Source organism: Anopheles cruzii, chromosome 3, assembly GCF_943734635.1.
Source record: "Anopheles cruzii chromosome 3, idAnoCruzAS_RS32_06, whole genome shotgun sequence".
Taxonomy (NCBI): domain Eukaryota; kingdom Metazoa; phylum Arthropoda; class Insecta; order Diptera; family Culicidae; genus Anopheles; species Anopheles cruzii.
In genome coordinates, this window is record NC_069145.1 from 65,323,514 (window position 1) to 65,348,451 (window position 24,938).

The 24,938-nt window shown below is 55.4% G+C and overlaps 1 protein-coding gene across 1 annotated transcript in view; it reads left to right on the forward strand.

Moving 5' to 3' along the window:
- The window catches only part of LOC128272402 (protein outspread), a 144,467-nt gene extending 119,811 nt beyond the window's left edge, over positions 1 to 24,656 (forward strand). Inside the window, exons 7-15 of the mRNA XM_053010202.1 lie at positions 802 to 858; positions 17,431 to 17,647; positions 17,711 to 18,236; positions 18,296 to 22,585; positions 22,658 to 22,792; positions 22,867 to 23,003; positions 23,081 to 23,233; positions 23,308 to 23,428; positions 24,520 to 24,656. Of these exons, the coding sequence (XP_052866162.1) occupies positions 802 to 858; positions 17,431 to 17,647; positions 17,711 to 18,236; positions 18,296 to 22,585; positions 22,658 to 22,792; positions 22,867 to 23,003; positions 23,081 to 23,233; positions 23,308 to 23,428; positions 24,520 to 24,531 (5,648 nt within the window). The 3' untranslated portion in view covers positions 24,532 to 24,656. The remainder of the gene's footprint in view (positions 1 to 801; positions 859 to 17,430; positions 17,648 to 17,710; positions 18,237 to 18,295; positions 22,586 to 22,657; positions 22,793 to 22,866; positions 23,004 to 23,080; positions 23,234 to 23,307; positions 23,429 to 24,519) is intronic.
- The last annotated feature ends 282 nt before the right edge of the window (positions 24,657 to 24,938 follow it).

A 24,938-nucleotide genomic window follows, 5' to 3' on the forward strand; every position in this document is an offset into this window, starting at 1 on the left:
CACCGATGTGGCCAGTGTTTTCCCTTTCGATTCGTGTCCACCACCATCTGGCGGCGGCGGCGTTGACAAAGAAGCTGACATTCATGCAGTTTAACATCACACTCGTGGCCACCACGCGCCGCTTCCCGGGACTCGAACTCGGCCACTTTCTTCCCGAACCCGCTCTGCCGAACCTTATCGCGCGACGCAGAAAGAAAGCCGCACTCTTAATGTTTCCGCATGAGCGAAACCGTAATTCGGAGCCGGCCGGGAGCGGGACACAATTTCGGTGATTAATGGCTTCCGAACGGTGTTTTCGTTGCGTCGTCCTTTTTTACATTGTTGCGGTTCTTTTTTTTTTTTGGTTTTTTAATTCGTGTATTTAGTCTCCCCGCAGGTCGGGTGATCGCTGCCGAGAGGAGCGAGAGCCCTCTTTAAAGCGCAGGCAACGAATTAATCAAGCTGCCCGGTGGCGGCGGCGGCTGGCTTGTCGCTCTTTAAAGATAAAGTCGTAGCATTTTTATCGACACGGAAATGACCGCGACACGCGGAATGAAAGTGACACGAGGCAGCGAGGGCGACAGAGGGCAGCATATATGCTTATGTAAATGTCGTTCACCGTAAGCTCAGCTTCCTGTGCCGTGCGGGGTACGACGACGATGACAGGAAGCTCAGTTTTCACTCCCCGAACGCGTTTCGACATTTCGGATTGAGATTTTAATTTGCGATCAATTAACCTGCGTCACGCCAGTCACGTGGGCGATCATGTTGTACCGTTCCCAGGACTAATAAATTCTTTCTGTCCTTCTCCTCTACTTCTAGGTGAGCAAGACGATATCGATTCTGGCATTGATTCGCACATCGAATCGGGAGCGGCAGGTAACACACACCGTCGTCGTCGGACGCTTATTGCTGGTAGTTATTCCGACTACATGATTTAACGATTCCGTAATGCTCATTACGAGTGTGCCGTGCGCCGCGCGACCCCTAGCGAACGGCCAGTCCTTCGTCCCCGCATTGCCTGCTAAAATATGCCAAACATGCACGAATAGGTCGTAAAATTACCAGCCAGCCAGCAAACGTTTTGCAGGAAAAATGCCAACAAATTACCATCCGCTCGCAAACATAGCGCCTAATACGCGTTCTCGGCTGCGGCGGCTGGCCAGCGTTTAATTAGGTTTGGTCACCGGCACCGGCGCAAGTCGGCACCGTTCGGGTCGCAGGTTGTACGCAACGCAACGCAGTGTTTGGCCCGCAAATGATTGCCCGCGGAAGATTGCGCCATCGCACGCGGACTTGTGAAGTCCGGCGGCGGCCACTCCAGCACCGAACACCGGACGGCGGATGTGGTTTGCAATCGGCGCGCATTTTCTTCCCTTCTCGAACTGCACCAGCTGGTCGGGTGCGCCGATCGTCGACAAATGAGGCGCGCCACTGTCCGCTTCCGTTGGCTTTGCCCTCTCCGAAGCCGGACGAACACCTCCGTTGACGTCGCCGTCGCCGTCGTCGATGTTGAGTGTTTATGCCCGGTTTGGGCTAATGATGGCTTCCCTCGGCAAACGGCTGCCCCAATGGCCCGTGCAGCGGTGGCACCGGATGGTGGAGAAATAGAAATAGTTGAAACCGAACCAAGTGCCGCGGAAGATGCGGACGTGTGCGCAGTGCAGTGGTGAGCGGGCGGGCGGGTTGCTATTCGCGTTTTAATTGCACAATATATTCACCCGTTTATTATTTTAATCCAATACTTTACGGACGCTAATCACATACTTAAGCATATGCAGCGTCGTGCGCGCCGCGTCTAAGAAAAACCCCACCGTGATTGCAGCCACCACCTGCCTTGCGACACGGCCTCGGGGGGGGCACCGTGTTCCGGTGCCGCGGCACGCGGAATGAGGTCACCGCACGACGGTGGGGAGCGAGCGGCGGAGTGGGTTGTGAGTCGTGAGATCGATGTGGACTGCGCTCCCCACTGTAGTGCAGTTCAATCTTCGATTGTCGCCGTCGTCGGCGGCGGCATCATCATCATCTCGGAGTCATATTTACTCCACGACAACGTGAAGTACTACTGCTACTGTGTTCGAAAGAATACCAGGAAATTCGGTCATAACTCCAAAAAGGATTAAATTTTTTATTCTCCGCTCTATCACAACGATTCTTGCAAATAGCGGAACACTCTAAAAAGCATTAAACGTTGCCCACGGCTTAATCTCCTGGGCTTAGTGGATATCGTGGAGTCGCTTGAGGCCACTCGCCAGATAAATAAATGAGTTGAGGTACTTTATGTGTCGATTTATAGGGGAAATAATACCGAAGAACTGCGAATTCCACATCAAACTCGAAATTCGAAATGGTACTCCACGATCTTTTTGATAGTTCTACAAGTCCCTGTACGTTCCTCTCTTTTTGTTAGGTCCATGTCAGTGAGATACTAGGCTTAATTGACTACAAAGCGATCACATGTCGAAGAGAATGAGCATTCACATAACCATAACCATTCGCATAACGTGTCAGATTATAGATAAGTCAAGGAACTCGTCCTACTCTAGAGTAAAGTTATTTGCTGAAGCCAAGAATGAAACCTTGTGTGGACGAGAGCCTCTGGCTCTAATCCATCCAATCGATCTTTCAAATAACATTTAGCTACCTTTTTATGACTTACAAATAAAAATTCCAAATTCCCGGTATTTTGCAACCCGGTGTAGCTCTCGTGCCGACGGGGACGAGATTGCGCCAGCCGCATTCAATGTATGAGATTGCCAAGTCTTACGCGCAAAAACAACGCAAACCCTTGCCTTTGCCTGCAGCGGATGTGGAAAGTAAAAGTGTGTGGAAATTCCTTCTACACCAGAGAACAACTCCACAAAACCTGTCAGAGGGACCGGCGCAATCTAACGAACATGACACATGCGCCCCGGCGCACAACACCGGATACGCAATCAATAATCAATCGATTGGTGGCAGGGTTGACCATGGAGATGATGACGGTGTAAGCTCTACCTCTGGCCGGCTAGCCGGCCGGTTTGTGGCGGGGTTTGGTGACGAAATTGACAGCCAGCCAGGTTGCTCGGCGATCATTAGCCAACTGGAGGGGCACACAAACGGCCGGGATGCTATTTTTAAACGACCGTCACACCCTATCACTGCCGGAGCTGTAAACATTATCACTCGCCTAGGCTGTAGGCTGGGCCAGGTGCATAAAACACTCAATTAAATCGAAACCGATCACGGGCCCAAGATCAGTGGCTGCGTGTGATCGCGAGCGGGATTAGCGAATGATTAATAACTTTCACGCACAGCTCGACGAAGATCGACGCGCCCGTTCGACGATGTCACACGCGGGCAGTTGTCGATGTCCTTGCGGGTCGCGCTCATGATTTATGATGCACTTTTACGCGCTGCGTCTCGGGCGTACCTCATTTTTCAGCCTGAATCGACTGCAACGTCGATGCGGAGCTGATAGTGGGAACAATTGGCGACCCAAACCGGGTGTCCTTCTCCTGGCTCGCGAAAAGTAAACATTGGTGTGGCATAAACTGACCATAGCACCTGCAAAAGGCGCTCCGTTCGGCAAACTGATTGGTTCCATGTTTTGCCAAGAGCGGCACTCGCTTTTTCGGATGCCTCATTAGAGTTGCAATTGCTTTTTAATATGTAATTTTCCACCAGCCGGCGGGTCCGTAAATTAGATTCTTACGGCGCTCCGATTGATGGTGATGGGCTGTGATAATGGTAAAATATCGCTGGACCCTTTCGCTCGCTGATTGCAACGGGGTTTTCCGCTTCGCCTTGGCCGCCGAAGCGATTACACCGAACTGTAACGGGCGATCGTCCCGACACCTAATCTGGGTAATGGAGCTCCGCGGCACCGCGGCCAACATACATCCCGACAAAGTGCGGCACGGCGTTATGTAGCGCCTTAATGGCGAATCATTTCCCGGTACATGTTTATTGATCGCGTCCGATCGGTCGTCCGGCGCTCTCTCCACGCGCCGCGGCTTCTTGACCCGGAGTCCTGGGTCAGCGTGCAGGCGCACGATCTCGTACGCGCGGAATGCCCATGCCCAAATGTATGCTACAACCGATGCGATGGGTATCGGCAACAATGTTGCCGGCTGGACCGGGAACCCTGCTTAAGTCGCAGCTGCACATGCGCTCGCGCCTTCTCGGGCTCAGCATGTGCCCGAAGGAATGTGCCTTGGGCTCGATTGCAGCAACACCTCTTGCACAGCCGGCAGGTCAAGCCGGGTCTCTGGCCGGGGGTCTGTCACACGTGCTTTATGTTGCCGGCCCAGTTCCTAGACACCGAACAGCGTTGGGTAATGCTACTTTGAGCATAAAACATTCAACATTCATAACGAAACAACGAAAACACATTTTTTGATCGAACATTTGCAGTTGAACTGATTGCATCGTTCAAGTGTGCACTCTCCTCGCATCCTAGTTTGGCTTGGTTCAAGCTGATAAGGTATGTGCCTGTCAGGTAATGATATCAAAGAACACACCGAGGGGGTCGCAGGTGAATAGAGGCATAAGCATTTTTCATCTGGGGGTTCGGTTCATTCTCGATCGTCTACTGACTACCGAAACGATGTTCGGATGGATGCATTGTGACATATTCTACATTCCCAGTTCGATGCTAATGCTGCCAGTAGTTTACTTGTATGTGGTTTGTTACAAAAATGGCGCCAATGTTTGTTTTCTTTTCAAAACGATATTTTTTTATTCATGAATATCTATTTTGTCCTCCTCAAAGTAATGCCTATCAGATATTATACACTTGTGCCAACGTTTTTTTTCAATCGTCGAAACACTTCAAAAAATCGTTTTTCGTCGCCATCATTTCAAAATCATCATCCGAGCGTTTCTGACGCAGGTAATGTTCTACCCTGTGGCAAGAACTCATGATTCACCACACCCCTGCAATCGAAAAAAACCTTTAATAAAATGTATTAACAGGTAAAAATTGACTAAATTTAAAAATTCTTTAGAAATCCCAAGAAAAGCCTGTCGTTGGAGGAGCCAGGAGTCATGTGAGCCATGCCGCAGCTTCAGGGCAAACGCGGGATAAGCTGTTATGGCATCAATCTAAGCCGCGCTGCCGGTCGACATCCCTTCGCAGGACATAAACCGCGCCAAAGTAAACAGAGACGAGATGGCACTTACACGCAAATTGCTGCTGCTGCCGCCGTAGCCGCCGAGCGGCGGTTCAGCGTACAAAGCTGACACGCTAACAACTGGGCCGCCAGTTTATCTAAACTGACAGCTTATTATTATTACATCACCGTGGCCGTGTGTGGCTGCGTGCCGGCGGACCCCGCGCAATGTGTGTTGTTGAAATGTTGTCAAACAGCACGCGGTCCCGTCCCGGTTCCTCGGAGTGTAATTGTCAAAGCGACACTTATCCGTGAGCGACTTTGAAATGTGCGCCGCGGCGTAGAGACCACTCCCGCCGGGGGGCGCTGCTAATGCAAGCCGACGATGAGCCAACTGGGGCGAGGCTGTGGACCGTGTGAGCCTCGGTGATATAGGCATACCCGGGGGGAAACGAATGAATCACAACAGTGGACACTGGAGATGTCGTACTAACCGCACAAAGTCCAATCGAGAAGTATTGGCATTCAGGTGTCCATAGAACAGTAAGGAACTAAAGCGTTGCGAAATTGCCAACTATTGTCAGAGAACGTTGGTAAGCTTTCTTCATCTTGACTACAACAGTACTCATAGGCGAAGTGCGTCTCGCAGAGGTCCACAGAGCGGTAAACAGGAACAACTCGGTGGATCGGCCGTTGAGCATAGCGTCCGCCAAGCTCAAGGTTCTTCCTCGGGCTTATTTTCATTAAAGCATCGCCCGTCGATCGGAGCCAATTAAAAGTCAATTCATAAAAATGCAAATTTGTGGTCCACCTACCGCTTGGCGACACTTTGCGCGAAGCGGCCCGGCAGCGTCCGGCGCCACCAGCATCCTCGACAAGAGATCTGCAGACACTGGCGCACCCGCACAGTGCCCTCCGTCGCACCGAGACCGACCCGTCTTTACTCGGCATGCCTCCGCTCTCTGGTGACGAAGAGTCGAAGAATCAGAGAACCAGCAAAAATGCCCGACCGACCCGGGAAGTTGTTAAGTCCTGTGTCAACTAGCGGCGCAACCGATGATGAAATTCTTTCTGGAACGCGTGCGCCCCTCGACCGGTGTAGCGGGGTGGTGGTAGTGGTGGTGGCGGGGGCCTTAATTGGTATCGTTGTGATCATATTCTCGCATCATTGGGCACACACATCAATTAATATTTATGGTCTCGCAATCGAATCGGGCGCTCGCGGGAAGATACGCCACCGAGCGACCGACAGACAGAGAGAGAGAGAGCTAGAGAGGCCCCAGAGGTGCTGGCGGAAGGCTTCGAGGGGACCTTGCGGACCACTGCGGAAAACAACAGCAAACAAACACTAATTTAAATGTACAACCCAACGTGTGTGCGCCCGCAACGGTGCCAATATCAAACAACGTTCCGCGGGTCAACCGCCGGCAGAGGGTTCTAGGGGCCCTATAAATCACCCTTCTTCGCCCCGTGCGTGCTAGCGGTGGCCATCAACCTCTGCTGCTGCTGCTGCTGGTGCTGCCTGCGCCTCTACGGAGTAGCTTAATCCATCTGTGTGTGGGGGAGCCCTCGATCCTCGGTCGACTCGACCGCTCAGCTGCGATCCCAGCGATCATTATCGCAAAATTGCATATGCGCCCCCCACCGCACACACACACACGGTCGGTGTAGGTGTACGTGCGCGTCGTGTGTGCGTGCCCGGAGGGGGGTAAGTGTGGCCGCGGGGTGGCGGCAGCAATCGTTGGGTAGGAAATTTATTAATCCGACCCTCACCTAGACCGCCCAGAAGAGACCCGGACCCGGACTTCACTGTCGGACCGCCGGACCAGTATCCCACCCGGTTCTGTGTGACTGCTTGGGCTTGGGCCTGGGGACCCCACCACCCAACTCCCAACCGGTTCCCGGTTCCCGGTACACCGGGAATGCTCCGCCCTGCGCGGCCAGTAATATGGCGGTAATGGTTGAGATATTTTGCTTAAATCGCGTCGTGTTACTACTCCGGGCGCGCGCGCCCTAATAGGGGGCTACTCGGCCTCTCTCCAAGTTGGCCCCTGAGATCAGGATCGGGATCGGGACGATAGACAGCGTTCTGTGGGAAAGATAAATCAATCACTGATTTTATTACAGCCCGATCTCTCTCTGTGTCCCATCCAGGAAGGGTTAGAATGGACAAGAATTGCCCTCCACATATCCTCCACAGTGTTGGTAGTGGCCACTCTCTCGATATCTCTCGATCGACCCTCGACTTCGCCCTGACACACCGATCGAGGACCACTTGAATCGCACTATCGAATCGCGGAAATATGATCACCCAATCCGATCCGGCACCGAACGTCCTATCTGGGGGCCGATAAACCACTGACCCGGGGTGGAGATTCGCTGGCCAAACTTGTAGATCTCCAGGTGCAGGTGTAAATTCCTCGATCCTCCCGGCAGCTGTCATAACTTTCGCCGACCGCCGAGTGTGGATTAGGATCTTCGGGTTCTCGGGAGGTGTGGATTTCATCGCTGTGTGTCTGTGTGTGTGTGGGGTTGCACCGGATAAACGTGTAAAGTGGGCAGGTCAATATTTGTACGTCCGAGTCCCAGCATGCAGTCTCCAACTTCAGAGACAACTTATCATTATCTCGACTCCGGATTCCGGACAGAGAGACCGACAATTTCGAACATACGGCGTGAAATGTGAGACTTGTCATAACACACGCTACCAGCGCGCCCCCTGCCGGAGAAGCGGCGAGGTGTAGTTCTCACGAGCGCAATCCAATCGCAATCTGATCTGAATCTACAGCTCCACACTCGGCTCGGTGCCCTGCGCTGCTGCTGCCGTTCGGAAGTGCTTCATCATGAGGCTAGCCGTAGAACCCGTAGAACTCGCCCTACTATAGGCACCAGCCAGAAGAGTGTCCGGCGGTAACAATCCATAAATTATAACAAATATTCATGTTGTTATCGTGTGTGGAGGCGAACCTCACCGCAGGAGAGCTCATCTCCCGCGACGCAGCAGCCACGCCATCAGCAGCAGAGCCGTTTGTCTTCGGACCTCGTGGTTCTGCGTGGTTCCGGTGTCTGTTGGTGGTGGTTCACAATTAGACCTTCCTTCCCCGGAGCGTGGAGTCCCCGAATGGTACCCGTAGGGACGCACAGCAACAAAAAAAAAGATAAATATTGGATGATTCGACTCCATTATCGCTCCGTCCGCCGGGTCTAGTGCTGGCCTCTAGGGGGTCACACACTAGGCTGTGCGCCTGATCAACCGTGGCCGGCGGAACGAATCGCACGCCTAGCTCACCGGCCAGTGCTGGCCAGTGAACGTTCTCTGGAGGTCGTCCACGTTCTCTCATCAACCCGGCCAGTGGCCGGCGGTGGAAATGATATGAGTGATGCATAAATAATTACACTCTCCCGTGCAGCGGAAGCCTCCGGTCTCCTGGTGGGGGACCTGGGACCATCACCGGTGCTGCTGGCAGCAAGTTCATGTTCCCCCGGCGGCGGCGGCGGCGGCGGCGTCGGCGCAACTTCTCGGCTCCTGGCTCCTTCGTGGTCGGGCAGACGGCAGACGATAATTGGGGGTAGAGCGTGTAGATCTATTCGTTTCTGTCCAGAACTCTCGCGGCACACGACGAATGTGTTCTAGTCGTAGTTGCCCAGCGATGGTGGCCGATCTTCAGTTTCTGCTCCCCACCACCGCCCTGATAAGATGGCTTCCTTTCGCCCGCCAGACAATTACCTCGGTGAGTGAGCCGCGTCGTGCGTGGTGTGGTGGTAATCGGCGCTAGTTAGTACCGGGAATCGTCGTCGTTACCCTAGCCGGAACCGAGGCCGGGGTAGCGCACGGTAGCAGCACGGGATTCCGTGCCCGAACCGACCGCTAATCAGGCGGGGGCAATTTGCATTAAAATTAACCGGTAATATGATCAAATTAGAGTCAGAGCCAAATGGACGGCGGCCATTGTTTTGGCGAAAAGTCGCCCCTGCAGTCTCGAAGAAGGGTAGGCCTCGGCTAAGCGGTTTGATAAGAGCGGCAGCGTGTGGTCCATTATGAGGTTGCATCATCTTCCAAAATTGTCGTGGTTTATCTTGACACAGCGGTAGAAGGAACCCGTTACCACGGAAAGGTCCGTAAAAGGTTGACAGTAACAAAAAGTCAAGGGCTCAGCGGCTCGTCATCGAACCATTTACCTACCCACAAGGACAGCGCGGTCCGGTCTCCATCTTAGAACGTAACCACCGTTCTCGGACTCAACTTGTTTTGCCCCGTTCTGGCTGACGATTTGTCGCCAACACACACACACACTGGCCCCAAAAACTCTGTGGCACTCTCGCACGGCACAGTTAATGGTTCAATTCACGTCCAGGCCGGGCCCGTCAACATCGCCACGATCAGCGTGGCACGATCTGCGTCGGCGATCGTGGCGTCAGTAAACACGCTGTTCTGGTGGTGTCCGCGGCCTCCGACCAACCGACCGCCGCCGAGCGATGTTGAACAAGTGGAGCGAAGCATAATTTACGTGCCGTCGGTTCGCGACGTGCCGTGCCCCTTTCCGGACCAAGACGTCGTGTCGGTCACCTGTGACACCGGCGACTCGACAACCTGACATTGCCATTCTCAATTCTGCAGCCTCTAGCCCCAAAATTGTTAGGCCCGGTGCTAATGGACCCACACTGAGTATCGCTTGGGCTAATAATGCTTGAGCGGTCGAAAATTGGCATGATTTGCAGAATGGCTCTTTGACTCCTGCGGTGGCCCAGGGACTCTTCAAATGTTAATCGTATGTATCGCATACAGATCGCAATCGAATCGTGTGTAATCGTTTAAAATTGAAACCCCTTTTTTCCCATGCAGCAGAAGGTCAGAAACATCAGCCATGTCTCTGGACGCTGTTGTGGAGCCATCGGTTTATGGTGCACTTCAATTTGCAAAGTCACCAATAAAATAAGGGGGCCCCAACGCCAGGCGCGCAGGGTAATAAAAGTCGTCAGCAGCGCAAAGCCTGCCGAATAATCATGTGGCCCCGGAGCAGTCACAGTCACAGATATTACGCGGCCAGTCGTGAAGATCACGAGATGGCAGGACCAATTTGACCCCGTGGGCTGCGCGAAGCACCAGTCAATGTCGCGGGTGCGCGTGCGCGCGCGTCCTGCAGCCAATTACTCGATGCAGTGCTGTGGATATACGCTGAAGTAGAAGCCGTATCAGCTACTAAAACTGGTCGTAAAACCACGATGCGGACTCTGTGGCTTCCCCGGTTTTTTAGTGCCTCATTATCGGGAACGGAACCGCCGGTCGTTTATTGGATGATTATTTGTCCCCCCCCGGTCCGGTGCGGTCCGGGTTAACAATGCCCGCGCCCAGCTCCAGGTTCAGGTCCAGGTACTTCGATTACCGGCTTTGATTTGTACTGCACCAGCATCGAGTCTTTTGGGAGTGCACCTTCACGTGCCAATTAGTACACGCTTGTTATGCTTACGTTTTTCGGGGCGAAAGCGATTCCTCCCAAAAAGGATGCGCACTTTAAACTCACACGCGGCGGACCCAAGTGATATATTTAGCACCGCATTGGCTCTGACTCTAAACCAGTTTCACCGCCGTCCGGCCGGCCGGGGTAATCGCCTGCCTGATTTACAGCCGCAGCTAATGACGTGCGGCCCCCTGTTCTGGACCAAACTCGACTGCGACTCGCCGACTGCCTTGATTGACTGGGCCCGGTCGGCCTTGGCTAACGGTAGCCAGCCCCGGTAGCCAACTCCGAACGCGGATCATCATTCGAAAATTCTATCATTAAGGCAGCGACCGGCGGACCGGGCAGTTGTTAACCGGGGCACCAGCTCCGGCACCTGATTGCACCCGAACACACCACCACCAGAACACCTTGCTCCGGGAGCGGAAATTAGTGACTTATTTACTTTATTTAATACTTCTTACCACTCATTACAATTCGCGCATGTGAGCTAATAAAGTCGGTAACAAGTGTGCCTTTCCCCCGTGGAGCGCCAGGAGCCGGCCGGTGGGCCGGCCGCCCTTCGCACGGAGGGAGTCATTACGATACACGAAACTCACGGCACGCCACAGACGTCGATCAATCGCGGGGCGGCCTTTGCAACGGCCGTCCAGGTTCGCCGGGGCTCTGAAGGACAATCCCGGGCCATCGCGCTCTCGACGCCTCCCGGGACGGCGGCAACGGCAGCGGCCGGTCGTGGTGGTGCCACGTTGATAATGAGCTTTCCGCGCCCTGATTGTCTTCCGGACAGAGCGCACACGGTCCTAATGAGAAGCCCAGGAACCAGCCAGGAATTCCACCGGCTGTCAATCGACCGACCGACCGACGGTGGCTGATGAGTTGTGGTCAATCGCCCGGACTCTCTGCGGTCTGATACGGCAGGACGACGAGATGCGTCGTCGTCTAGACGACGCGGCCCTCGCCGTCGATCACGGCCACAGCATTGACAGGCCCAGCAGCAGCACCATCATCGTAGTCGTCGTCGTCATTACCCCCGCGATGGTTAATGTGCTTCCCCGTCGGCCGCGCCCTCTTTTGCATAGCCACTTGGGGCGCGCGAGACTTAGGACGACTTTTTAATGGAAAGACCTAACCCAATGCAAGGTTCCGAGGATCTGTCGTGGCTTGCGGAAGGATGCACGAGCCTTTCGGGCCTCAGCGCGGCCCTGTCACAGTCACCGCAGAGCCTCGCAGCATATGATGCAGCATAAGATTTTTCGATGCTCCTCGGTCTCGGCGGTGACGATGATGGCGTAAATTGGCCCGAGCCCTGATTGCCGGGCGCTGCATTTTTAATGTTAATTTTTGCTTTGTTGTTTTATTACAATTTATGACCCATTAGGGCACCTCCTTAAAGCTGATGGCGGCAGCAGCAGTCCGGGCTTCGTGCCCTGTCCGAGCTTGGTGTCTTTTTTTTAATTATGTCCCTCGTTATGGCCCGGTTGTTATGATGAAGGGCTCGCAACCTCTGACAATCCTGTTGCCTCCACTCATTGGGCTTCGATGATACGACTCACAGAACAATACCCTTAAAGTGTCGGGATACAAGACTGATTTTTTTTAGTTTGCTCAATGTTTCAGTAGCACAATCGCTGCTCAGCATCTGACACTGCCAACAGCCAAGGCCACTCATTAGTGCAATCTGGACGAGGATCTACTTTATAACCTGGAGGCTGGAACGCAATAAACGAACGAAACCCGGTCTGTCGTATGGTAGTCATTTTTATTGCAAATCGACCGTTTGTTTTTTGGTTCTCGCGTGACACCGAAGCCCAAAACGGAACTCTCGTGCGCAAATTGGTGCGGCGGATTAGCTTATCGATCGAGAGTGTGCGCCATAGGACACACGCATTAATGGGGCTACCCGTTGGGTGCCCAACACGCTAGGGTGCCCGAGGCAAAACAATCCGAGCCCGCTGTGAGAATGGCACGGATTCGGTTAGACCGACCACCGGCAGCACCTATCGGCGATCGCCTACAAGCCCATAGAGCACACTCCCCCGGAGAAGCGAGATCGAACAAGGCTTTAAGGCGTCGAGAGCGGCGCCAGAAGTAGCAACACAAATTCGGCAGAACGCCGATCGTCACCGGCCGTCGTGATCGTGATGAGAAAGGGGGTGCGTATGCGCGCTTGTATGTCCTCGGTGCCCTTCGAATCGATTGAGTTGCAAGTTGTTGGTCGAATAACAAACCAAAAAAAAAGGGAACGCTGTTTAACCGCGAAGAGCGCGGTCGAAGGAATGCTTCGAGGATGTTGTTGGCGCGCTCTGTGCGACCGCGGCACGTTCGCTTTCGATGACCGCCGGCTCGGCGGCATTCCTCGCACACCGGGTGTCTGTGGCTAGTGTAACCCCAGATGACCCTTCGGCGTCTTCGAGGGCTGGAGCCCCGTATAAATCCGGCCCGCGACCGTGCGAAGGTCCGTGTACGATCGCGCGCCAGCTGCATGCTTATTAACACTTGGCGATTGGGCCGGCGGTGGCGGCTTAAGTACGGTTTGGGCAGAAGTTTTTAGCACCTCCGGTACGACCCGCCGCCACCGCCGGTGCCGGCGGTCCTCCTCGAAGTGTGCCCAGCCCGCCAGAGGTCCGGCGCAGGCGATGAATCATACCGCGCCAAGCCCCGGACTGACGGCCGGCCGGACGTGGACGACAGGGGATAGGGGTTGGGAAAAAAAAATCTGGCGAATCGTGACTTGAGTCGGACGAGGGCAGCACGGCAGCCCAGCACCGGCAATTATTAGTGGGTCAATAGTTTAAGGACAATTAGCTGCGGCCAGATCTCGGTGGACTCGGAGCATATCGGCATATGCTGTGGAGCGCTGTGAATTCAAACTTTGCCCCGAAGACGATACATTTGGCGGACTGAGCATGGTGCGGCAAGAATGTTCCAAGATCGGCGCTTCTCCGCAGTAACAAATGCTGGCACTTTTGATCTGTATTTCGAGCTTGGGACCTTGGAAACATAATGTTCTTAGATGTTTCGAACAGTCGAGGTAGAACCTATGACCAGATGGCGCACCAAACTTGAATGCTTGAAGATTCGGTTGAGAACCGAGATAGACTCATAAATAATCAAAATGCATAAATTCCATGAATATGAGGGTCAACTAACCCATTCACTTACTTTGGCATTAACATATTTAATTATCTGCGCAGAGTTTCATCTAGCGAACTTTTTTTTTCTTTTCAAAAATGGACCTTAGACAACTTTTGTCTTGTAGAGAAAAAGGAAAGAGTTCCTGAGATTAACTTCGGTAAATTCCGAAGACGCTGGACTAGCTTGTGTCTTTCACGCGATAACACAACGTCAATTTTGAGACCATTGAGAACATCTCCAAAGAAAATCTACGAGTACCATAAATGCAGTGGCAAAATCAGGGTTCCACAAGGAATTTTAGTTACTTCAGAGTCGATGTAAATGTTGCATTAAATCAAGGAATTCTACCCTTGTCATTTGAAGAACGATTCCTTGATTCTAGAAAACAGCAAAAGCAAAAGAAGATTCGGAAAAATATGACCTCCTTTCGGATTTTACAGCTTCGCAGCATCAGAGAACTTGCTTGTCGCGCACTGTGGAGCCAATTTCGAACGGGCACCGGCTCGGACTCGAACCGTTTTAAGCCCTGAAATAAAACGAGACAACTCCTTTTCCAGCACAGAAACGTAAAGTGCATGCGCCACGCCAAGCAGCTCTAAACCTTTCAGCAGCTCCATTTTAGCGTCATTTCGCGCGCGGATCAACCGAGGTCCACCCCGAGGTGTCCATATGTGCCGATGGGCGACATTGAGAACGGCGCGGCGATGCAGATTTGCCCGGCCGACGGATCTCGGCCACACGCCTAGTGATCGCTATCGGGCAGCTCACTAATTGCACCTCACCTTCACAATCCTGACACCTTAGCGGGGCCAATCTGCGCACCTCGACACCTCTCCTAGGCGAGGCGACCATAAACACCGGATCGGATTATTGGAACTCCCAAAGCCCGCAACCCCGAGCCCTGGCCAAGCTCACTTGCCAGTAGAAAAGGCCTTGAACTTTCATCACTCACGACACGCATCCGGGAACCGCCGGCGGCGGCCATTTAAGGACCGTGACGCGTGGATTGGATAAGGCGAAACCATCTTCGGGCCGCGAGCATAATTTGAGAATATTGCGCCTTTTTTTGTTGTGTTCTTTCGACCGCCAACTTCCGCCAATTATTGGACCAAACCGGCCGGCCAGGGGGGGCATTAATTGCTGGACTCTGTGCGCTCTAGCTCCTTCGACATTTGGCCGCGATGCGATGCGATAATCATAGCCCGCGCGGCACCCGGTCGGTTATGCTGTTTATTATTTATCGACACCGGAGCCGGCGGAGAATGACATGCGCGACATAACAACCCTGCGTAACCTTCGCGCGTCAGCTTTAGCGCCCGAGAACCTGTCCCTGCTTCCTGAGCCTTTCCGGAGCGACCTTTCCGTCGACGCTATCCGCGCGGTAATAGCGCGTAAAAAGGCAGACGAACTAAGGCAAAGCCGTGGTGGCTCGGCCCATAAGGCTCGAAACTCGGTTCTCTTCCGGCAGCATAACAGTGGCCCGTCCACCGTTTTCTGATGTTGGTCAGTCCGCCAGCCGTCAGCCGCCTGGACGTCAGGTCAAATGGCAAACGGGGACGGCCGGCCGGTGAGAAGAAGTAAATGCCAGACGGAGCCGGAGCTTGAGTTCTAGAAGCAGGGGAGTGCCCAGCACCGATCGTGTTAAGTGTCGGGCCCACACGGAGCCCAAATAAAGCCATCCACCAGCTCTGAACCAGAGCGACGACGCCGGGCGGTTGTCCGCCGTCCCAGTGCGTCTAACGCCACGGCCGCCCCGATCGATTAAGCTATTGACTGAAGGGCTCCGGGCCTTCCGAAAGGGGGCTTTAATTGAATTTATGGGTAATTTTTGCGTGTCATGTCATTGCGACGTTGGCCTTTTTTGCTGCGCGCACCCTCCCCGCGACTCGACTCGGAGCTGAAGTGTTCGGACCCAAAAGCGCTGCGCACTCGCGGATCACGGATCGGCGGAGGAGGTGCCACCAACAGCCAGCCAGCCAACACGGTGCACGGTTGTTCACATCTTTACTGCACGCGCACCACGCTCTTTGTCCTTGTTAATGAGTCGTTCTACAACGTTACAACACACTCTCGATCCGCGCCGTCGCCGTGGCGGCCAACGCAGCTGTGTGTGACACGGATTATAAAGATGTTAGAGCGCAGCAGCCGCATGTTGCGACTTCATATTTCATGCGCAAACATGTGCGCGGCTCTCCGCGGGACGACGCCCCCGTTTCGTGTGGGGTTTGGAATTTTTGTGCACGCCATGCCCTTGTTTTGCATACGCCGCAGCCCGCCGGTTGGCGTTTGTGATCACGCACCAAATGCACAATCGGATGAATCTGCAAGCATATGGACCCGTAGCTCACGGTTTCCGTATATTTGGTACTTTCGAAGTTTGGAGGTCTTGAGATTCTATGGGGTTCCTGATCACTCTGGTCTGCTCTGGAATCTCCCAAATAGGACTACCAGAAAGTTCTTTGAGTGTTACAAAAACAGAACCAACATTTTTTCATGATGCTCACGAACTTTAATGATTTTCAGTGATTTGTTTGAGACTCAAGTGTAAAGGGAAATTTTTCTCTCCAATTTGGAGAAAAGACCCTGTTCCCAGAGCGTATGTCGCTCAACTTCATATGTTTCTCCGTATTATTTTGCGTCCATCTTCAGAACTCGCGCAGAAAACCCATCAAGGTCCAAAAAACAGATGTTGGATCCGAACGCTGCGTGACTTTCTGACCAGTCATGCACCAGTCAGTCAGTCAGTAAACAGCCGTATTGTTTTGGTGTCTGGGGGAGCAACAAGATGTACTTCTTATTGTACATGCAGCTTGTCCAAGTTGCTTAACCAATCACTCACATACTCTCGCTCTAAGTTCTCACTCTTTCGGGTTTTTTCGTTATTTTATCAAAATCACTTGTTGAGATGTTTGTTTACTCGGTGTTTGAGTTGTTCTCGTTCAAAAATATGGTCTTTTCTTAGTAATATTTTCGTAGGCAGTGGATTGGCGCGGGTTCAACAACTTCGCCCACACTGTTAGAGAAAGCAACAATAATTAACGTTGTCTCTCGTGCAGACCAAGACCTCTCAGCGGTTGTAGGCAGATAAGCAGAAGAAGTTTTCATATAGTCATAGTCAATTTTCGGTTCACAGCTTTCAAACCTTCATTTATTTTAATTGGAACTCCGTTGAATAATCTCCGGTGTGGACTCCTCTAGTTCTTGAGCCGCATTACGCCAAAATGAGACAAAAGTGAACCTTGTTCTACAATCCTCTACATCTTCGGTCAAACATGACCTGTTTAAATTGTTTTCTTATAAACTTCTTCAATGACAATTAGCCAAATGGGTCTAGACGCTTAAGTCAACAAAACGGACAGAATATTCTAATAAACCTAACGAAACGCTGGACACTCTAACATCATGCAGATTGAGGCAAAATATTATGAGACTTGGTGGCAATTTGTGCAATTAGTGGGCCGATACGCAGCGTCTCAAGCGGCTCTCGCTTCTTTCTTCCCTCATTCGCCGCACCTTGAAAGTGATGACCGCGCGCAATGCGTATCAGCAACAAATTACTGACAATTCAACTCATCCCGCGGCACTCGCCGCGTGGCCCCGGCGAGACTCATAATTACATGCAGCTACATCTCCCTACCGACCGGCCAGCCAGCAAAAACTACGTTCCGTCCCCTCGCGGGCCCGAACACGCCGAGATTCGTGACGCGCCTCGTGTTACCTCGAAATTAACCTCCTCCTTCTCCGTTGGCTTTTCGTTGCAGCGGCCAAATGTCTTCTACTGGACGGCGTCGGCGGTGGTGTGGCCGAGCTGCGCACGAGGGACGAACCAAAGCTGAAGGATATCGCCAACACGCTGACGAACGGGCTGAACCGGTGGAGCAGCCCCTGCATCACGGACAGTCTGTCACTCATCGCCGGGCTCGGCGACCACCTCGAGAAGCCGCAGAGCGCGCAGGACGAAAACACGGTCCCGGCGCAGTACACTAACGGTGGTGGTGGTGGTGGTGGCAACGGAGGCGGTGGTGCGGGAAGCGTGGGCAGCGTAGGCGGCACTCCGCTGCAGATGCGACCCCAGTCCCTCACGTTACCGTCCAGTGCGCCTGCCATCGTGTCGGCGATTGTGAAGAAAATCCCGACGTCCGCCGGCGGCGGCAAGACGGCCGGCCATCAGGGACCGCCACCGCCCCCACCGCTCGGTCAGCTGAGCCTGGCGGGGCTGAACTCTAGTCTGAAGCTGAAGCCTAGTCAAACGCACGAGCGCGGTGACCCGGACGGCGACTGCGGGATGGACGAGGCGCCCGCGAGCTATCTGGGCAAAAACTCCGAGCACCGGGTGTCCGGGTCCGAGCCCGATCTGCTGCACGCGAAGAAGGGCTGGCTGCAGAAGCAGGACGTGCGGGCCGGCGACTGGAGCAAGCACTGGTTCACGCTGCGCGGGGCCGCCCTGTTCTACTACCGCGACCCGGTCGCCGAGGAGAAGGGCGTGCTGGACGGGGTGCTGGACGTGAACAGTATCACCAGCATCGCCGAGGTGCCGGTCAACAAAGGCTACGGCTTTCAGCTCACGGTAAGTACGAAGTCGCTGTGACGTGACGACCCTTACTTACTCACCGCCTTCCTTTGCAGACCTGGGACAACCACCGGATCGTCCTGTCAACGGGCACCATCAACATCCGAAACAATTGGATCAACGTGCTGAAGAACGCGGCCGGACTGCCCCCGTCGAAGGCCACGCTCAACAACAACAGTCTCGGGCTGAGCAACCAGAACGACGACAACTTCAAGACGTTACCGGACCAGCAGACGGTCGGGCCACCGGCAGCGGCAGCGCCCCCCTCATCGTTGCCGCTCGAAATCGAGCTACTTGCAGCAGCAAGCGAAGTCGAGCAGCAAAGGCAGGCGCTGAAAAAGAAGAGCTCGAAACTGCTCGAGAAAAACAACAATTCGAGCGGGCTGCTGCACATCGAGGGTGTCGTCCCGTTAGCGAACGGTCCGGACGAGGATGTGGTGGACACGGCCCCACCGACCCCGCGGAAGGATGTGGTGGTGCACCTGTCGGTCCGAGGGCCACCGAAGGCCACCGAGCCAGTGGACAGCAGCAGCAGTAACGGAAGTAATAGTAATAGTCAGCCTCAACCAAAGTCGGTCGTGCAGTCGCCCGTAACGCCGGTCACGCCCAAGTCGCTGCTGTTCTCCTCGGACGAGGAGTACCGGACGGCGTCGGAGGGTGGCCGGCGGGACAGCGTCGGCGACTGGGGTTCGCCGGTGTCACCGTCGCCCCCGTCCGTGCCGCTGTGCGCGGTCGCGCGTACCAAAGATAGGTTAAGAACGTCACCAGCATCTCCGGGCGTCCCCCGGAGTCTGCACAAGCGCAGCCGTTCGTCGCCGCCGTCCTCCCGGCGCAGCACGCTCGAGAGTGCCCCGACGGACGCACCGATCATTAACACGTCGCTGCAGGAGGAAGAAACGGGCCTCGAGAAGGAGCTCCAACTGCGGTTGCAGGCCGCCGAAAAGGAGCTGTCGATGTTGCGCGAAGAAACGCACGAACGGGAGGCCCGAATGTCCGAGCTGCTCACGACGCTCGAGCGGACGGAGCAGGAACTGACGCGCAAGCGCGAGCTCGAGGAAAACCGCGAGAAGCTGATGGTCCAGCTGCAGGAAAGCAGGGCCGCCGGACAGGACGTTATCGAACGGGTAACCCACGAGCTGAACCGAAGCCGCGATATGACGAAGGACCTGGAGGAGCGGTTGGCGCGCGGGATCGAGGAGAACGAGTCGCTGTACCGGAAGCTGCAAGAGTTCGGCATCACCAGCCCGGCCTCGAGCATGTCCAGCCTGGTGACGGCACCGAGCACCCCGGCGACGGTGGCAGGGCGCAAAATGAAGCGCATGGACTCGTTCAGCGATCTCACGTTCCTGTCCGAGATCGATCCGGGCGCCCTCGACAAGGACCAGCTGGCGGACGAGTACCGCGAGCTGCGGGCACGCTTCGAGCGGGCCGTCAGCGAGCTGAAGGCGATGAAGCGCGAACTGAAGGATGCCCACGGGCTGTACGACGATCTGGAGATCGGGTACGTGACGCTGCGGAAGGAGCTCGACCGGCAGGTCGATGCGCACGACGCCCAGTCGCGCATGATGGCCGACCGGATACAGGACATGACGAACAAGTACACGGCGGCCGAGAAGCAGGTGCGGCTGCTGAAGCAGAAGATGGTCCGCTCGGAGAAGCGCCGCTCGTTGTCGCTCAAGGGCAAGGAATCGCTCTCGATCCAGAAGGAACTCGAGGAGAAGGTCAGCGAGCTGGAGAGCAAAATCGACGCCCTGGAGGCGGGTGTACCGAGCCTGCCGAAAGCGGTCGCCGTCGAGCTGGCCGCTCCCGAAGTTGCGGTCGCCGTCGCCGCAGCGGTGGTCAGTCCGCCGACGAAACGATCCTCTTCCGCGACGCGGTTACGCCGCAAAAGCCTCGACAGCGCGTCGTCGCAACCGATGCAAGTGTTGCTGCGATTGAACAACCTCGAGAAACGCGTCGAAGGTGTGCAGTCGGGCGGCTCCGAGTTGGCTGCGAAGCGTGAGGTGAGCGAGTGTGAAACGACCAGTACGGCTTCCAGCGCGAGTCCCGCTCCGTGTGGCGTCCCTCCGGCGGGACGGGGTGTTCCCGAGCACCTGATGGATCGGCTGAAGAGCCTCGAAGGGGTGGTGATCTCGGTGCGCGAGCTAGTCGACCAGAGTGTCCAGCAGTTCCATCACCTCCGCTCGGCACGATCCCGTCGCTCCGTGTCGCCCATGGCCGACAAGAAGGACTCGTTCCGGTTCATCGAGCGCTGCCTGGCGGAAGTGTCAAAGTTGTTGCGCGAAAGCTGCGACAACTGTATCGTCCAGGATGGCAGCACGGCAAACGGACCGCCGGCCAGCGTACTCGTCCTACCCGACTCGAACCCCATCAAGCTGGCCCTCAACCAGCTGGAGACGCAGCTGAAGAACAAACTGTCCGATCTGCTGAAGCAGCGGCGAATGCTGCGCGAAACGAACGGGCTTTCGCCGCGCAAGGACATGGAGCTGCTGGCCGAGCGGATCGCGTTCGAAAGTGTGTGCTTCGGTCGGCTGAGGCATGCGCTCGAGCGTGCCGACAATCTGCAGGAGTTCGAGGAGCGTCAAACCAAAGTGGAGGTGTGCGAAACGATTCAGCTGATGTCGCTACTGAAGGCCAAGCTGTCGGGCAAGTGTGCGGTTCGGCCAAGCAGCAGCGTGGACGTGCTGGCGAGCGTGTTGGCCCGTAAGCTGATGCTGTCGGCCGGACGGACCAGCACGATCCGTACGCTTTCGTTCCCGCCCATCGGCACCACGCTGCTGGACGATCTGCTGCGCCAGCAGAACGAGCTGCACCTGATCGCGAAACGCTACAAGACGACCGCGATGGAGAACCTGGCGTACGGACTGGCGGCCGAAACGCTCAGCTACATCTCGTCATCCCACGAAACGGTGCAGGGCGCGGTGCAGGAAGCGTGGCGTCAGGCCCAGGAAGCGGTCAACGCGGAGCTGGTACAGTCCGAGATCGCGCACATTATGATGCGGAACGCGCAGCGGTACGAGAACTCACTGGCACCTGCCTTCGGGTACGCGCTGTCCACGCAGGAGCGCATCACCTTCGAAACGTTCGCCGATGCCGTGCACGAAGCGTTGCGCCGGGAGATGGACGCGGCCGTGGCGCAGTTGACCGAGTGCTACGAGGAGACGCTCGCGAAGATGAAGCGCGGCCAGTGGCGGCTGCACCTCGAGCAGGAACGCAAGCCGAGCGAGGGGCGCCAGCTGTTGGGCGAGTTTGCGGACATTATCGCGCACAAGGCGCTGATCGATGCGCGCGTCCAGGTGCTGAAGGGTGACTACGTGCCGTGCCGGAGGGGCCCGGAGGAGGGGCCCGGCACGGCCGGCCGGGTGTTCGGTGTGGCCGCGCTGAAGCAGTACGAGACGCTGTACACCGAGCTGACGACCGATCTGGAGGTGACGAACGCGGACGACATCCTGGCGGAGGCAGATTTCAACTTTATGTACAAGTACTTTACCAGTGAGCACTCGCTCAACAAGGCGGAAGTGAAGGAGGTGGCCGCCATCCTGAACGAGCTGGAACGGTCGGTGGTGGCACTGCAGAGCAATCTGCGGCCACTGGAGGTCACGGCGGTGACCGCCACCATCGATGTGGACAGTCTGCGTAGCATCCACGGGCGCTGTGTCGAAATCCAGCAGCGGATCGATTCGCTGATCACCGCCGCCAAGCAGCTGCAGCAGCGCAGCGAGCAGTGCGCTAATCTGCAGGACCGCTTGCAGCAGGTAACGGAGGACCACGAACGGGAGCTGGCCACGCTGAGGAAGGAGAACGAGCAGCAGCTTGCGCTGTTGCAGCGGCAGATCGACGAGCAGCAACGGCGCATTCAGGCGATCGACACGGAACGGGTCGAGCTCCTGGAGAAGCTGAACAACGAGCGCAATCTGTTGAAGCAGAAGGAGAAGGAACTGCACGACGCGGCGGTCCGGTTGACGCGCGTCGAAGCGGCCAGCAACGAGAAGGACAAGGAGATCGAGGATCTGCTCGATAGCTACGATCAGGAGCACCGGAAAGCACGGGCGCTCAAGGATCGGTGCGACGAGCTGGCGGACAGCTGCCGCCGGACGGCGGCCGAGTACGCCGAGCTGGAGAAGGAGCGGGACTATCTGTTCGAGGAGGTGCGCAAGGAGCAGGAGCACGTGAAGAAGCTGGAGAAGCACCTCGAGCTGCTCGAGACGGAGCACGCGCAGCAGGTGGACAATCTGCACGCCGCGTACCGGGAGCAGCAGATGGCGAACGAGCTCGACTCGCAGAAGGACAAGGACGACGAGGACAGCTTGCGGTCGCGGTACCAGGCCGAAATCGAGCAGCTGCGGGTACGTTGTCCCGGGGCTAAGCTGTTTTGGGGGGTAGTAACTTAATCATTTAAACGTAAAACCACTTCGCAGGCACTGTGTGAGAAGGGATTGGCCGCCATGGAGGCGTCACATAAGCGCATCATTCACGATCTGGAGGAGAAACATCAGCAGGACATCGGAAACCTCATTCTGGAGAAGGAACAAGCGCTGGCCGAAGAAACACAGGTACGGAGGGCCGCCACTCGGGGGGGCCGAACGAACGTGTCTAACAAGCTCTTTGCCCTTTCCCGTTTTCGTAGGCCACACTGGCAGCACTGGACGCCATGAAGAAAGCTCACCAGAACGAGGTTCAACGCGAGGTGACCCGCTTCAAGCAGGAATTTCTCAAACAGTTCCAAAAGGGTGGCCAACCACCGCAAGCGTTCCGCGAGAAAGAGTAAGCGTACCGTAAGAGTTTTGTGTCACATAATTCACATCACTAACAGTCGTCGCTCCTTTGGTTGGCGGTCACAGGCAAGAGCTGGAAGACGTGCGGCTGGAGATACTGTCCCTCTCGGAGAAGTACTCGCTAAAGTGCGTGGAGACGGCTTCGCTGGAGGAGAAGCTGCGCATCGCCACGCAGCAACTGAAATGTTCCCAGCAGCACATCCAGCAGCTCGATGTCAGGTAAGGGCACCGCCGCCGATCACACCGCGATCACAGGGCGTGGTATGCTCATCGATCGATCTCGCTTCTTTTAGAAACAAACAACTTCGGGCTCACTTCATCTCCAACCAGGCGGAGGAGACGGTTTCGGCCCCACCGCAGACCGCCAGTAACGTCGTAACGCCAAAGGATATCAATCTGTTTAGCAGCAGCGCGGTAAGGAGCTCCTCCCCGGGCCGGTGCCACGATCCTTAACCATCTCGACCGTTTTGTACCATTCCTTGTGTGCCCCCGGTGTGATCACGACTGTGGCTGGTGTTCCTCTGTGTGTTCCTTGTCCTCCTAATCCCTGGGCGGCATGTTCGCATTGCTTTGCATGCCACCTGCCTCTCTGATTCCCTCTGGTCCCCTCTTTCAAACTCCTTCACCACCCCCCTTGTTGGACCTTGTTGATGCGTGGCGTGCCCGTTTTTTGATGTGTTTCGTTTTTCTCCCAACGCCTAATCACTAACCGCGACCCGAAACCCACCCCCGAATGATCCACAACCACCTCACCATCATCATCATCGACCCCCCAACACCCAACCCCTTCTATCAGCAGCACGAAACCGATCTGAACCTGAGCTCTTCTCCGGCGCGATCCACGCCCAAGCACCACCACCACCACCGGATGGCACTGGCACCGTCGGCGGCGGGCGCGACTGTCGGAAATGGCGAGCACTTGGCAGCATCCCCACCGGGCTCGGGGGCGCCATCGAACGGTGGAGCTGCCCCCGACACCAGCTCGAGCCGCCCGCTCGAGCTGCTCGATCTTCGCGAGTGCCAGCACCTACTGAACAATAAGAAAGAATCACATCCACGGTTAAAGTTTACCGAAGGTAGCCTTCCATTTACACACACACAAGCACACTTCTTTGGGCCTTTTTTCTCCTTCGAACGAGAACCCTTGTTTTGTTTGGCCGGACTTGGTCTGGGGCACTTCTGTGGTGATGGCTTCGTTTTTTTCCTAGTGAATAGTGTTGACCTTTACTAAACTCTTATTACGTATCCTGTCATAACCATTGGATAAAGCGTCCAAAATAGCATCTTCCTATTTCTAACACAAAGAAAAGCCATACTAACACATGTGCATGTGCATCCAGGACTCCGTTTAAAGTGGCTCAAATTCTTATTATTTGCAAAAATATAGTCTTACCTGCATGTAATTGGGTAGTGTTTGACCTGAAAGAGAGATAGCATCCAAAAACGCGTGGTCGTTCGGTTCAAAGGCGACTAATCCGCTATCCGTATCTTCTGTTCCACACCAGGAGCCAAACTAGGCGTAGCACCGATCTTCTCTACCTCCACCACGACGACCTCCTCGGCCGGCGGCGCCTCGGCGGCCATCCTCGAGTCGGTCAACCTGGCCAGCAGCACCAACAACAACCGAGCCAAAGTTCTCAACTCCAAACAGCTGAACATGAACCTTATCAGCGGCGGCGGATCGGCGGTCGGTCAACCGGCGCCTTCGGCGTCGGCCGGTTCGCCCTCAATCCTGTCGCTGCCCCTGATCACGAGTGCCACACTGAAGAACAGCAATCTTCACCGAAACACGACGACGACGACGAGCACGGGCGGCGGCGCTACTGGCGGTGCCGGCAACCACCTCATCCTCAACCACAGCGGCGGCGGCAACAACAACAACAACAACAGCCACGTGCATAACAACAATAATATTAGTAGTAGC